Source organism: Telmatherina bonti (genome assembly GCF_933228915.1).
Source record: "Telmatherina bonti genome assembly, chromosome: 1".
Lineage (NCBI taxonomy): Eukaryota > Metazoa > Chordata > Actinopteri > Atheriniformes > Telmatherinidae > Telmatherina > Telmatherina bonti.
Window position 1 is genome coordinate 32,503,131 of NC_136619.1, and position 16,352 is coordinate 32,519,482.

Consider the following 16,352-nt stretch of genomic DNA (forward strand, 5'->3'; position numbering starts at 1 on the left):
TGTTCCAGCTAAGACCCCTCACAGCAGTCTCTGGGTCACTGTCATGTGTTGAGTATGCGAGGATCCTGTTGTGAGACTAAAGTATTGTGTTTCTATTTTATTTATTAGCCTCTTATATAAGCACCAGCAGGAGAAAGGGGACATACTGAGATGGGCTAAAGGGCACCAAGCTAAGAAACACAAGCAGGGAACACAGAGTGAGGCTGTTATTGAGGTAATTTATAGCATTTACAGAGACAAGTGAACAAAAGAGGCATTACAGGAAGAAAAAGTCTTGCAATAACTCAAAAAGCAGTAGAAATTGGCTTTTTGTGTGTAAATAATTTAACTAATTATAAAACAAAAGCAAATAGTGCCTTCTGTGGTTAACACAAAAGTACTGAAATTACTTTCATTTGAGAAAAGCAAATACTTAAGGACTGATGTGTTTTATATTTTTTATACCGCCATCATAGTGTTACTGAAGTAAAGCAGCAGTACAGCATAACAACTATGAGAGAAAGAGATTATAGACCTAAAAACTGATATTTTAAAGTTATGTCACTATATTTATTTACTTATTTTGACTATTTTGATTGCTGTAGAAGTGTGCTTTACTGATAATTTCTACAATTGTTATTTAATCAACAGCAGATGAGCAGTTTATATGCAGATATGCCCTTTTTGCCCAATAACACATGTTTTGTGCCTCTGGTTGTCAATACTCTAGTTAATGAAAAAGGGATTAATAAAAAGTTGTGACAAGTAACACACATACATTAATTCTCTTATGTCATGATGGTTGTAGCTCAGGAGTTGGTTTAATCTCTAGGTTTCCATGTCGACATGTTATCCTTGTCCACAATACTGAACCCTGTGTTTCTGGTGTTAAAGTGTGTTTGAACAGACAAATAGTGCTACATAGTCTATAGGACATTTGGACAAAGAAGAGACAGTAATGTGGTTTGTACTTTAAAGACACTTTTAGTGGTCAACAGGACTATAAAGCACCAAGTGAATGCAATCTATTTTTTAGCACTACCTAACTTCGGTATATTTTAAACTTAATTTATATCACATTACTGAAATTATGGAGTAAATCTAAGGCTTGAGCTTATGCTTGCAGAACAACCTGGCCAAACATTTCAAATAGATCTACACCGATCAGCCACAAACCACTAGAAAGTGAGTAACATGGTTCATTTTGTTCCAGTGCCATTTTAAACAAGGGAAAAAAAAAACTTTTCCTTGTGTTCATTTAAATGGTACTCTGACATTTGCCTCCTACTGTGCCTAAAAATATTTGCAGTCCACCCCCAGTGTCAATCTGATGGGATCTGATGGCATCTGTGGGAAGCAAGCCCAGTCTACAAAGGCATCACCCCAACCTACAGGGCCCAAATGATTTCATGCTATTGCACAATTATCAGACTCTCCAGGACCATCTTATCTGGTCCGTGCAGTAAAATGCAGCAGAACTCATTTGGTGATGGCCATGAAGTTATTGCTGATTGGTGTTTCTGTGCTGTATCTCAATAAAATCTAGACATCTGGATTAGAATTTAGGAATTGGTCAGTGAAAGAACTAAATAAAAACACTGAGCCAGCTGCACTCTCCCTTCTGGCATAATTGACAGAAAAGAGACACTTTGGCCCTTAATTACAAGCTGCAAGTGTCTCAGCCGTACCCTCTCTGACCCTCTGTGTTTTCCCTTGCAGAGAGCATAGAGAGAGATACTGAAGTGAAGCTGCAGAATCCATTTTCAGGTCAGTTTTCTAGGGGTTAGGTTGGTTAAAGCTTTGGCTACTTGGAGAACAACTACAATGATACAGACAGAAAAAACAGATGAGAAAGGAGGAGGAAACAAAAAGGAGGGTAAAATGCTGCAGCCCTCCCCTTTGTTTCACCCCTTTCAATCAGTGCTGACTCTGTAGCTGTGCCTCTCTCTCCTCCCCTCCCTTTCTCACTCCTTACTGTGTGGAACTGAGTTTACATAACACTGCAGTCTGAGATAACGCAGCGCACATCGCTGCTGGCAATATTGTGTCTTTAAGGGCAACAGAAAGATGACATTTGCTCTGAGTACCATTAAACATGCATATTGCATATATTATAATAAGCACTGGGCAGTATGGTTATACCCAAAGCTGTGCTCTGCATACACATGCATCTGCACACAACACACACAGGCCTGCTCTGAATAATGGTGGGAAAGCTAATGTTGGATACAGCTCACCCACAACAGTGAGGGCTGTTGTTGCACAAAAGCCTCATTCCATCCAAGCAGCTTAATTATGAATTTGTATGGAACTGGACGCTGATTGCAAACAACTCCAAAACTCCAACAGGCTTTTCAAGCCCCAGTGTCCTCTCTGAACTCGTGTTGTACAAAAAGAGGACAACATTGTCAAGCAAGAAAATGCTGTCATTTTATGTAACTCTTACTTAATCACGCCATGTTTTTACCAGTTTTGCTTTCTGGGTGGCTGCATCCAGTTCAATCTAGACAGAGCAGGGGATTGGTCACATTGAAGGCTTGGTCTATCTCTGGCAAACTGATGCCTCTGTGTGCAACACCGTGCGTCATTCTGGCAGATGAACATGAATCAGTAACCAGTACTGTTGTTCTCCATGTTCTCCTCTTACTATGTGGCTCAAATGGGATCAAATCTCAATACCTCACCTCATCCAACCTTGTTTGCTTTCTAGCAGCGGGAGCACTTACGTAGATAACTGAAGTCCTCATGATGATTCCTGCTCTGGCTTCAGGCCCCAATGAATGGCAAAAATTGATTGTAAAAAGTGTATGAAACAATTACTGTAGATTATTACAAAAGCACACCGCTGCTAAATTGCCTGAAATGTTTCGTTTTTACTCCAGGCTTTTCCTCTGTTACCAAACAATATCACCATGTAATGAAGTTGCATAACAGCTGTCTATGTATAACTTGAACTTACCCCCCAACTACAGTGACATACAGTTAAGAAATGTGGTTATTCATTGCCCTGAATATGAGATCTGCAGACTGATCGTAAGGTTGTCATTTCATAACAGCTGAGTCCTCTTAGGACCTGGAGAAAGGGTATCATAATAACTGGTGGTCAGATACTACCAACAATAGGGGGGAAACGGCTGTGATTTAAGCTGAATCCAGCTGAGTCACATATAGTGGAGATTTTATCGATGATAGTTCTTTTGCACTGCTGTTATGTTTGCAATTGCAGTTCCATGCATCTCACCCTTACTCATCTTACACACCAAGGCAACAAATGGTCATCAGACATGTCTGGAGTGTTGGTAAACATCTACATCCCCGGTGTGCTCTGGTTCTTGTCAGATTCTGTTAATGTATACATGCACAAACAAGAAAGTCATTTTTTATTAGCTACTCCACAAACCTTATTAACACACCCACAATAGCTTTGGTCAGTCTTTTAAAGATTTCTTAAATTATTGAGTGTGACTTTTGCAACCTGAAAAACCAGTTAATGCTGTATTGGGTGATTTAACAATAAATGCAAAAAGATGCCATTATTGCCTGCAAATGTGGGATGTTTAACTGAAGTTGGAAATGTGGCGAAGACTTCTTTTTCTGAAAAGGGGAGGCTGGCGTTGTAAACTGCCCACACCAGCAGGGATTTCTGCTGGTTTAATCCTCAGCTGTGCCTCTTTCTTCTTCTTCTGGGTTGGCAAGAAGGTTGAGGAGCACCCACTTACAACACTAGAGCTTCTTTGTCTCAATTCCCAAGTCCTCTGATCTTTTGCCTTTCCTGTCAGGAAAAAACCTGCTCCCCTTGAACAATTACATTCCTCCGTTCTTTCCTAGAGGGCATTTTTCAACCTTAGGGACTGCAAAAACTTCAAAGCTAAACCAGCATTCTTGTCAAACAGTGCAGTACTTTGTCAGCGAGTTAAAAAAAAAAAAGAAAAAAGGCATAGCTGCGAAAACCATGAATATAGTTTAATCTTCATCAAACCACAACACTCATCTCCAATAATGTTCTGTTTTTGTTTGGAAACTGAACTAAACATTATGTCTCATAATCTCACAACAACTGTGTGACTCATTCATGATTCATGATGTTAAAAGTAGAAAAAAAAAGAAAGATGCAGGGTCCTTTGTAAAGCTCTGGTTACATAAGACAACCATTTCTTTATTTCTCACCTCTGCTGTACACAGCATAAACAAACACACAATCACACACTCACACGGTTCATAAGAAAATATACAAGACAATGTATGGCTGTATATGCCATGTGGGCTGAGCACTGTTCACACATTGGAATGATTATAAAAAAAATGGTAAGTTATTCATCATCATCTTCTTCTTCTTCTTCTTCATCGCTGATAACATATTTCTTTGCCTTTTTGGTGGCCATTTCTTCATCGTCTTCTGCCTTTCTCTTGCCTGAACCTTCGCCCTCCTGTGCACAACAGAGAATGAGAGAAATGATGTCAAGTTGAGAGCAGCAAACATTTTTCCCAGTTTTTTTTTTTTTTTTTAAGAAGAGCTGAGTGTTTTTGAAAGCACCTTTTTCCTGTTTTGAGGACAAACAGTCTGTGCAGAAGCTCTCTGGAAGCTCTAGCACTTCCTGTTTAGTTCACATAAGGATAATGCAAAAGTTGGCACTTGAGCCAGGACAGTGTCCTGAGTCACGCTGCCCCCTGTCTGTCCACCAGAGAACTGCACCTACCTCATCACTGTCTAACTTCTTGGCCTTCATCAGCCTCTGGGCTTTGTCATCGTCGGAGCCTTCGTCGCTATCTGATGAGTAGATACGTGCTCGCTCCTCTGGATTAGGGACAAAAAAAAAAGGATTATGTTTAAGACGCTTCCACAGTGTCAGAGGAAATTTGTCTTGTGAGACAAAATTTTCATCTGGTCTATTCACCTCTCAGGCCGCCACCACCCTTATATTTGCTTTTGATGGCTGCCAGGCTGATGGCCTCCTCGCCCTCTTCTTCATCATCGTAGCGATCAGGCTCCAGGTAGCTACTGCTCAAGCCCCTCTGGTGCTGTTTCTCCCTCATCCTCCTCTGCTGAGACTCTCTGCGGATAGACGCCCGAAGCCGCTCTTCTTCTTTCTGCCAAGAAAGAACCTATTAATATCTGCTAAAGCATGGTGACATTTTCACATTAGTACATTCAAGAAGAAGGAGACAGTATTTCATTCTGGGTTTCAAATTCATTTCTAATTATAATCAAATATTAGCAAATGTTTAATTCTAACAATTTTGCACTGCCTTGTAGTTTTCTAATGGTTAGCATATTAAATATTGACTTAATTCTCATAAATTTGTTATTTATTTAAAATTAAATCAAAATTCATAGTATAGACCCAATTTAAGTTAAGATTCAGACTTATAAGTTGATTTTCTTAATATTTCAGGAACTGACAAAACATTTATTATTCCACGGCGACGTCATTAATTGGAAAGTTTAGACACCGCACCATTATCTTGTCATTTATATGTGAATAAATGGCATAAAAGATCTTCAAACCCTTCCTCCAGTTTGACTGTGAAAACTGTTGACATGAAAATATGTGGTAAACAGCAAAGATGGATTTATCTCAGTTTGTATTGACCTGTCACATCTTTTGTGCTGAATCTTTTTTTTTTTTTAATCTTACAATTTTAAATGAACATCCTAAAGTATTCCCTTCCCTTCTGTAACACACGACAGGGAAGCATAAAGTACTCTATCAATACTTAATGAGTACACAAAGAGTTTAAGTGCAGGATAAAGAAAAATTGTTTTCTTAAATTGGCCTTCCTGCCAGTTAAATGGAGTTGATTTTTGGTCGACCAAAGCCCTTCAGAGGCTTCTCTCTCCCAAATAAGATCCATCCATCCATCCATCTTCTGCCGCTTATCCGGGGTCGGGTCGCGGGGGCAGCAACCTAAGCAGGGAAGCCCAGACTTCCCTCTCCCCAGCCACATTTGCCAACTCTGCGGGGGGGATCCCGAGGCGTTCCCAGGCCAGCCGAGAGATGTAATCCCTCCAGCGTGTCCTGGGTCTTCCCCGGGGTCTCCTCCCAGAGGGACGTGCCTGGAACACCTCACCAGGGAGGCGTCCAGGAGGCATCCTGACCAGATGCCCGAGCCACCTCAACTGGTTCCTCTCGATGCGGAGGAGCAGCGGCTCTACTCTGAGCCCCTCCCGGATGACCGAGCTCCTCACCCTATCTCTAAGGGAGAGCCCGGCCACCCGGCGGAGGAAACTCATTTCAGCTGCCTGTATACAAGATCTCGTTCTTTCGGTCACGACCCACAGCTCATGACCATAGGTGAGGGTAGGAATGTAGATCAACTGATAAATCGAGAGCTTCGCCTTCTGGCTCAGCTCCTTCTTTACCACGACAGATCGGCGCAGAGCCCGCATTACTGCAGACGCCGCACTGATCCGTCTGTCGATCTCGCGTTCCATCCTTCCCTCACTCGTGAACAAGACCCCGAGATATTTAAACTCCTCCACTTGAGGCAGGACCTGACTCCCTACCCGGAGAGGGCAATCCACCCTATTCCGGCTGAGGACCATGGTCTCAAATTTTGTGGTGCTGATTCTCATCCCAGCCGCTTCACACTCGGCCGCGAATCGCTCAAGCGAGAGCTGGAGATCACGACCAGATGAAGCCAACAGGACCACGTCATCCGCAAAAAGCAGGGACCCAATCCTGAGGCCACCAAGTCGGATCCCCTCAACCCCTCGGCTGCACCTAGAAATTCTGTCCATATAAGTTATGAACAGAATCGGTGATAAAGGGCAGCCTTGGCGGAGTCCAACCCTCACCGAAAAACGGATCCGACTTATTACCGGCAATGCGGACCAAGCTCTGACACCTGTCGTACAGGGACCGGACAGCTCGTACAAGGGGGTCCGGTACCCCATACTCCCGGAGTACCCCCCACAGGAGCCCCCGGGGGACACGGTCGAATGCCTTCTCCAGGTCCACAAAACACATGTAGACTGGTTGGGCAAACTCCCATGCCCCCTCCAGGACCCCAAAGAGGGTATAGAGCTGGTCCACTGTTCCGCGACCAGGACGAAAACCACACTGCTCCTCCTCAATCCGGGATTCGACTATCCGACGGACCCTCCTCTCCAGGACCCCTGAATAGACCTTACCAGGGAGGCTGAGGAGTGTGATTCCCCTGTAATTGGAACACACCCTCCGGTCCCCCTTCTTAAAAAGGGGGACCACCACCCCAGTCTGCCAATCCAGCAGCACTGCCCCCGATGTCCACGCGATGCTGCAGAGGCGTGTCAGCCAGGACAGCCCCACAGCATCCAGAGCCTTAAGGAACTCCGGGCGGATCTCATCCACCCCCGGGGCCTTGCCGCCAAGGAGCTTTTTGACCACCTCAGCGACTTCAGCCCCAGAGATAGGAGAGTCCACCCCTGAGTCCACCAGCTCTGCTCCCTCATGGGAAGACGTGTTGGTAGGATTGAGGAGGTCTTCGAAGTATTCCCTCCACCGACCCACAACGTCCCGAGTTGAGGTCAGCAGCTCCCCATCTCCACTGTACACAGTATTGATGGAGCACTGCTTCCCCCCCCTGAGCCGCCGGATGGTGGACCAGAATCTCCTCGAAGCCGTCCGGAAGTCTTTCTCCATGGCCTCGCCGAACTCCTCCCATGCCCGAGTTTTTGCCTTGGCAACGGCCAAATAAGATGTCATTTTTAAAATCAAAGAATAAATTCATTAATTAAAAAAGAAGAAGATGCTTTGTTGGCTCTATTAAACTGTAAGGAAATTTGTCACTGCAGAACGACTGCAAAATGTGGGGAAAGCCACATGATGTAGTGATTTGTAGTGTTTGTTGTTCCAGTCATCACAGCAGCCCAACTTCAGGAAACACACACTGTCTCAGGTGGGCACTGACAACACTTATGTCATTAATGATGCCTCCAGCGAGGCTTGTTTGTGGTTGATCTACAGTGAGCATGCTAACACTTTCCATTTCACACACAACTGCATGACCTCATTATGTAATCATGGACGTTTATGCCTTTATGTAACCGGGCATGACGTTTGTCAACAATAACCCTTACACAAACTTTTTTTTTGCGGCCCACTGTGGTGACAAAAGCATTCCCGGACACAACAGACAGGAGACAAACAGAACAGCATGAGTGACAGAGTGCTGGTGGAAAGTACTTTGATCATTTCGTTGCGATGCGACTCAGGATCTCTTCCAGCCATGGGGAGTATTCTGATCTTCTGTGTCTTTGAGCAGCGGTCAGCCAGGGACAGGGTCATCTTCCTGTGGGTAGCACTGTCTGTGGAGTGGGGCCTGGAAGTATAGAAGAAGCATGTTAGCAGAACTACAAACAAAAACAATGTGTGATGGAGTTTTAAGTCTCACCATCAAAAAAATGTTCCCTATGTTTAGCATGCGCATCGCGCTCCGGGCATGACGCACACATTGCTGCCTGCATTTTCACGCTGCTTGGCTATCTGACAGTTCAGTTAACACAGTTAAACACGTAGCAATGAGAACTGTAAAACTGCATTTATAATTGCTGGAAGTTGAACTAAATTTAGCGCAGGTGCTGATTTATGATCTGGCGTCAGACATCTCCACAACAAGCTGGATAAGATATCCAGTTTTGAATTTGAATTTCTAGAGACTTCAAAGAGGAAACATAAATCAGCATTTTAAAGAAGACATCTTAACCTGGATGTTAACATGAAGATTTTTCAATTAAAAAAAAACTGCTTTGTAAATATTTTAAGGTGGAAGGAAGTTCCTTGCATGTTAATAAACTTAGGAACAAACACGAAATGCTTGAAAAGAAACTGAATGCAAAAAAAAAAAAATCTTCACAGAAAGCATCTACTGTCCTAAACAACTAACTGCAGCATAGACCAAGTTATTTTCTAGTGAAAAAAGTATATCAAGCAGTGAAACATGATCACATTGTGAGAAAAACAAACAAAAAAGAAAAACAAAAGAAGTACCCACCGTATAGATGAATACATTTTTGTTCCCAACATCTCCAGAAAAGCCCCTTTTTTCCAACAATTCAGCAGCAATTTCAGAAAACTAATCCTCTTCTCTGTTCCCATCTCAGTCGAGGGCTTTTGTTGCATTCATTTTTTTTTAAGGTTAAAGCTCCTTTTAAAAAGAATGAAACAAGCTGTGACCAAACCATTTTTTCACTGAGCTGCTTCAGCCCTAATCCTAATTCTATGCTGAAATGATAATACTCGATCAGAACAAACTGTAATGTTTGTTCTGGCAGCCTTGGGGGAGGGGGGGCTGTTTCTGTACTAAGGTAGGTTTGAACAGTCTCCTACTAAACCCATGTGGTCTTAGAAGACAGAACATTCAGGTGGACTTGGGGGCACTAAGAGCCTTACAGAGTCCTTACTGAAAGAAACCTGGGCACCTGGTACAAGATGATCCAAAGACTTTACTGCATAAAGACTATTTATGAGCGGTGCCTAAATGAAGGCTACCATTGTTGTTGTTTGGTATTACAGGTAGCTTTGGGCTTGTTTAGTATGTGATCAGCTGTTGGGATGCCAGACAGAGGAGGAGTATCCCTAGCAACTCGTGATCAATGCCTCTGTACGAAGCGTGTCTCTGTGTGAGACTCTATTCCTGACAGCAGCCCGTCATCAATGCAACAACGGCACATTTAGCGCGTTACCTGAATGTGAGTTTGGTTTTGAACACGGCCTGTCCCTGCAGTCCAGTGCCCTGTCGGATGAACAGGTGGTTGTGGTCTCCTTGGAGAGGAGCTTTGTACACGTCAAACACTTCATTACCCAAGTGGAGGGACATGCTGCGGGTGAGAATAGGAAACTTAAAAGCATGCCAATTACTGAGAGCATAATGTCACAATCCCCCAACACAGAGCTTTATGTAACACACACCTGCCATCAGACCATTTGACAATACGTGCATTGCTCTCTCGGGTTTCATTTCCCTCCTCGTCCCGCTTGACTCTCCACCGGATTGTGTTTTCCACCTGTTGGAGGACAGAAGAAACTTTGATTAATAAAATCGGTCGAAACAGCAAAACTGTTGAGGACTGACAGCCTCAGTAAACACCATCCAGCTACATGCCTTCAGTTTGAGCCTGGTCCGTCCCTCCTCATCCAGCATTTCTTCATCCTCAAACTCGTCTTCGTAGTACTGGGGATCAAAGGGTCTAAAAAAGACAGATTCAGAGTTGTTATTATCAAAATGATATTCTAATTATTATCATGATGTCCTTCACAGGTCATTAGTCCAGTGGTTCCCAAACTTTTTCTGCAGGGCCCCCTTTTCATCAACGACAATAATGTCGAGCCCTCCCACCTGTCACATGGACCACAGACACATACTAAGAAATGCACCTTTAGTTTTAGTGGCTGTATTCTAGGTATTTATAATTAAAACTGTGTCAGAACTATTATCCATTCTTCTGCATAAGTATAAAACATTTTAAACCAGGAATCTCTGCAAACGACTTAAGGCGAGTGAAGTTTACTATGACACGATGCTGCTTTAGTAAAACAATTTTTCTATATATGATAGTTTATTTCTAAAGTAACCTGCAGGCTTTTCTTTGTGTTGAGGATGAAACGTACCCAAGTGGTGATGTCACTTGTTTGGCTTCATGCTTCAATATACTAGATAATATTTTGGTACATGCAAAAGACTATAGTCTCATTGTTACAAACCATTGATTATTATTATTACTGGTCAAGCAGGAACAGATATGCTCCATCATAACTTGTTCTCTTTTTTTTTTTTTCTTTTTTCTTTTTTTACTACTTGAAGTCTCTCTTGTTGATTTATCATCATTTCCTATGAGTACTTTTACAAATTCATCCAGTGTAAAAACTCCTATTTACCCTTGCTGAGCGCCCCCCCCCCCCCGTGATAACTCTGCCCCCCAGTTTGGGAACCACTGCATTAGTCTATGCACTTTTCGGATTTATCTACAGTGCCTGGGGTCTGACCTGGGCTCCACAGACAGGAAGTTCGGAAGCTTGACGAAGTAAAGGTCCGACCCCAGATCCGTGCTGACTTTTGGAATCTCTACTTCAATACGGGTTTCAGGCGCCGGTTCCTCTTCTGCCTGTTCCCCCTCCATCCCATCCTCTCCATCCTGGCCAAAAACACAGAGGGAGGATTAAAAGAAGAACACTGTGGGATTCAAAGACCCGTGATAATGTGGATCAGCTCAGAAAGGCTTTGGGAGAGGCTCTGAGGAAAAGAGATTCCTTAAAAAAAAAAAAAAAGAGAAAAAAACTTGATGATAGGTGCAGTGGAGGCACAGAGAGCAGGAGGACAGACGCTTACCAGTGGCTGTCCTGGGGTCGGAGGCTTCTCTGCGTCACTGTCTGAAGAAATGTCATCAGCTTCCCCAAACAGATCATCTGCTGCAGATTTCTTTGCTGTGGAACGGCATGGAAGACAGGCTGCGTTACGTACATAGAAACAATAAAACTGTAGAATGCAGCAGAAGGAAAACTTTTCTTACTTTTATTTGTTTCCAAATCACTGTCTGAGTCTGAATCAGACGCAGCTTTTGCTTTGGTTTTTTGTCTGAGGAAATCATCCTCGCTGTCGCTGCCCTTGCCAGACTCTGAGAAAGAAAATCACATAAAGGGATTAAACGTACGATTGCAACATGTCAGTATGCTTTAACCTACAGGGGACCAACAAGGCACATCGAGTGGAGGACAATGGATCATTACTATCCACAAAGAGTCGTACCGTAATTAATCTCAAATCACCCCTAGAACTCAGGATAAAAGGTTAAAAAAAATGGAACAAATCAGAAAGAACTCCATGCTTTGCGATTAGCACATGAGGTTCATGAGGTTAGCTTGCTACCTTTAAACACAAAGTACCTGCTTCCCTGTTCCTCTGCCCTTCATCGTCAGAGTTCTCCCTTTCTTCATCAGAATAATGACGTTTCTCCTCCTCATCCTCTGACTGGTCGCTCTTAGCTCCTCCGCCCCACTTCTCATCATCCGATTGGTTCTCTCTTCCAGAGGCTTCTCCGTCAGAGTGAGGCGTACCTGGTCCTGACTGCGGAGTTCCAGGATCACTGTGGGCACTACATTTAAAAAGTACAAGAAGATGACAATAGAAAAAGATACACCGTTTAAATAATAAATAAATAAAGGGAACACTAAAAAAATGAATATTTTCCCCCCTCCGGCCAGTAAAAAAATTGAGTCCACACAACCTCGTTTTTCAAATACAAATCCATCCACACATTTCCGCAAAACCGTGTTGTTAAGAACAACCATAAGCATATCAAACCTTTAGGCGGCGGTAGCGTCCCTAATCCTTTTCCAGAATAACCAACACGCCTCCAACGTGATCTGGTTAGCTGATGGAAAATAATTGTCCTTAATGACGTTCTTTGCTGCTGGTAGTTTATGTGGAGCGGTATTTGAGCTTGTAAAAACAAACAAACACAAGCAGCTGGACAACAGATAACACCATCACAGTTTTGAGGACGTCCATGCTGGTGTAAATGTAAAAGAGTTAATGTGTTCAGCAGGGCTGTGACAATGTGCTGTTTACCAGATTCGATTCAAATCCAGTTTTTTGGGTGCCGATTTGATTTAAATTGCCATTCTCACAATTCTTCAATATTGCGGATTTTTGTAGATTAAAAACAAAAAAAAAAAAAGCACAAAACTTGTTTTTGCTCGTCATTTTTCTTGATTTCAGTTTGTAAAACAACAAAGTAGCCAGACCATCATTCTGCTGCTATAATACCCAATAAGACAGGTAAAAACATCAATAAAAACAATAAAAATGGCAACAAAAAAAAAAAAAAAAAAGAATTTTTATTCATTTGGAAAAAAAAAAAAAAAAAAAAAAAGATTTTTTTTAAACAAACAAAAAAAAAACTTTTAAAATTGTGAAGCAAAAAATCCCCAATATTCTATTTTTAAATGAGATTTTCCCACTCCTAGTGTTCAGTAAGTAGTGAGCCTTCGGTTTAATTTTGAAGACCAGACCGGAAGTCTGCGCTGTAGTTGGTGAAAGTTTGACGGTGCTGACTAATAGTAAAAGACGACGGCTGTGCCAGTCCCACAAAACTTCTTCCTGTTCTTGTTTTTTTATATTATTAAAGTACAGGCGCATGAACAAGACCCTCGGTTACATAAACAAAGGTCACACATGTGACGTCATGGCATGTTCTGTAGCAGAACATGCTACATTTTGCGGTTATACATGTCCACAAGCAGACGTGCAAACAGAGAATTCGCAAATCTTCTCTTTGGTCACACGTTTTTAAAAACATCGTTTTTGAGTGCACAAATCTGCGTTGTGGTGTGGATGCCATGCCAAAACAGAGAAAAATATCTTTGTTTTGTGAGACACCCTGCTACGTGTGGACAAGGCCACACTTTTGGGATATCAATCTGCTCAGCTAGGAAGTAACATTGATTGTGAATTAATTCCACCCATTGTACAGGCAGAACAGACATGGAGGTGGAAATGAGAGGCAATTAGCACAATGTCCTGCAGGTAATGGATGCACACCTTTATCCTTTCTGGCTGATTTCTGGTCACATTTACATCTTTCCATTGCCCTCACCACTTAAGTATCATGAGGTGGTTTCTGCAAACAGGAAAGATGCTCAAGTAGCACTTGTGGATGAGGACCCCCACATCCACTGGTGGGGCTTGTGCTCACAGCTCAACACCATTCAGCACGATTAGAATATGCCAGAGAAGTTGAGGATTGGCAGATTGACCACAGGCACCCCTGTGCTACTCATGGATGAGAGCAGGTTCACGTTGAGCATATGTGACAGCCATGAGAACGTCTAAAGATGCAACAATCCCCAGCATGAACAGCTTTGGCAGTGAGTCAGTGATGACCTGGGCAGGCAATATGTTGGATATGCGTTCGAATTATTTATGTTTAGATAAAAAATAATACAAGTTTGTATGGTTACTTGAATTGGATTTTAAAATATGAAGAAGCCACAGAGTGAGGAAAAAAAGCCCAGAATTTGGAAAGATGTAAATTAATAATAGAAGCAGCCAGAATAATTATCAAAGAAACTCATGGCGTACTTATGATGGCACACCCGTAGCTGTGATACCTTTGGTCTGAACGAACACTGCCCCTTTCAGAATGAGGGCTTCCAGCGCCAGACATCCCGCTGCCTGCCGGGCTTCCTCCATCTGACCGGTGGCCCCCATCATCCTCATCGTCATCCTCATCTCGCTGCTCACGCTCTGATCCACTGTGCTGCTCTGCATCCGAGTGATCATTTTCCCCCTGGTCCGAGTGCATGCTGGCATCTGATTGGTTCCCTGACCGTTCAGACTGGTTGTCACTGCCGCTGTGTTGACTGTGCTGCTCATCCTCACTGTCGTCTCCGAACAGCTCCTATTACGCAGAGGGAAAGGTGGGAAAGTTCTGACCATTTTTATATCATAAGTCATCACCAACTCTGAGCAGAGCAAAACTATCACCACTGGTAGCATTACTAAGTGCCCCCACAAAAAAGGTGGTACCAAAATAAAAAAAATAAAAAAAAAAAAAAGGTCCACACACTACTATTTGATGGACAGCTTTTACATAAAAATACTTTGAGCTAAAAAAAACAAAAACAAAAAAACATATACATATATTTTTAAGTGAGATTGTTTCCAAATGCAAATTTTTGTTTATTCTCTTGATTTATCATTTCTTTATACTAATAATGTAATACCAACAAGAATCAGAAGGCAATATAATTCACAACTTTCTGAGTAAGAATTAAATAACAACATGCAGTTGTACATGTTGTTCTGTCTGTCCTGTCCTCTCCACCCCAACCAGTCGAGGCAGATGGCTGCCCACCCTGAGCCGGGTTCTGCCGGAAGTTTTCTTCCTGTTAAAGGGGAGTTTTTTCCTTCCCACTATCGCCTTGTGTATGCTCAGGATGGGGGATTGGATCGAAGTCATGATTCGATGCAATCAGTTGGTTTCTATTAAAGGCTATGTATGAATTGGCTTGAAATGATGTGTATATAAAGTGCCCTGTGACAACATTGTTGTGAGGTGGCGCTATACAAATAAAGCTGAATTGAACTGAATTGTTTGTTGGCAGCAGATTAAAAAACTACAAATAAGTTTGTATTTTTACACTAGCTAAGTGATTCTTGGATCAAGGGCCATCCTGACATGTAAATATCCTACAACAGACCTAAAATCACAGGCAACCAACCTTATTCATGCTGGGCTTTCCCGTCTCTTGGCCTTCGTCGTCGTCATCCTCATCCCGTTCCCTCTCACTCTCGCTGCCGCTGCCTGAAGCATTGCTGGCTGATCGAGGTCTCTCCTGCTCTGAGTCTGAACCAGAGCCAGACCCAGACTCTGTAGAGCACGAAAGCAGAGTGTTTTTCTTTGAGCACAAAATACACTTCATGCTGTGGCCTCTCAATGATGGTGGGATTTGATGTGAAAGACTGCCAATCATTGTTCACATAACTGTGCAAAACTACATTTATTGCCCTCATGAGATAGTCTAAGAAAAAATCTAATAATCCAAGATAACTGTTGAATAATGCATTGACAATATGACTACATTTTTATAGAAATACTTGAGTTAATTATGTGTTCCACTTATAGATCTGAATAGTTGCAGAGTATAAATATAAGTGCAATGGAGCCCTTATTCTACCTGAGCTTATCCTGTTATTTTAAGTCAAAAATCTGCTGTAAAAGAAAAGGTATACAAGCTGTCATTTGCATTCCGGGAAGTTAATCCACCCATCCATGTTCCTACCTCAGTCTCAGTCTGGTGGATGCAGGGATTAGAAATTTTATTGATACATAATGTTAAATAAAACCTCTGAAAGTTTTGATCTTTCTAAATGGAAGTTAAATTGTTTTGCAAGATGACAGCGTTCACGCTTCACCTCTGGCAGAGATGATGATGATGATGATGATGTAGAGACTGTAAATGAGCAGGACTGGGCAACTTCCAGTTCAGCCACATTACGTTGATCCAGACAAAGAATGACTTTCATTCGTGTCAAAGTTGTAAATATATATTAAAATATACATCTAATAAAAAGGCAGGGCAAAATAAAAAAAAATGCAAACCTAGATTTGGTCGAAGACGGTGTTTAAAACATTTCGAGAAATTAAAAATACTGTTTAAGTTTTGAGGGAAAAATCTTGTCTCACATTTGACTTCGGCAAAATATTAAAGATTACTTTGAATTAATAATACAATAAAGCACAATAATGCGTTCCTGTAAGTCATCGTTACCTCTTTGATCGTTGTCGCTGTCTCCATCACTCCCAAACAATTCGTCCATGTCCGCCATTTCTCACCGACTGGCAAGATGTGACCTCCAGGAAGTGATCACCGGGATTAGAGAAAACTTTTATT

General features: G+C 42.3%; 1 protein-coding gene across 1 annotated transcript; it reads right to left on the reverse strand.

Annotated features, from left to right (window-relative positions):
- Nucleotides 1–3,977: 3,977 nt before the first annotated feature.
- leo1 (LEO1 homolog, Paf1/RNA polymerase II complex component) lies at nucleotides 3,978–16,318 on the reverse strand. The gene is made up of 14 exons (XM_079245349.1): nucleotides 16,230–16,318; nucleotides 15,180–15,328; nucleotides 14,067–14,356; nucleotides 11,841–12,049; nucleotides 11,468–11,572; nucleotides 11,287–11,381; nucleotides 10,944–11,092; nucleotides 10,063–10,147; nucleotides 9,870–9,964; nucleotides 9,644–9,778; nucleotides 8,145–8,280; nucleotides 4,875–5,067; nucleotides 4,677–4,774; nucleotides 3,978–4,406 (listed from the first exon to the last, which is right to left on the reverse strand). The coding sequence occupies exons 1-14, from the start codon at nucleotides 16,285–16,287 to the stop codon at nucleotides 4,290–4,292; spliced, it is 1,914 nt and encodes a 637-aa protein (XP_079101475.1). The 5' UTR covers nucleotides 16,288–16,318; the 3' UTR covers nucleotides 3,978–4,289.
- Nucleotides 16,319–16,352: the final 34 nt, after the last annotated feature.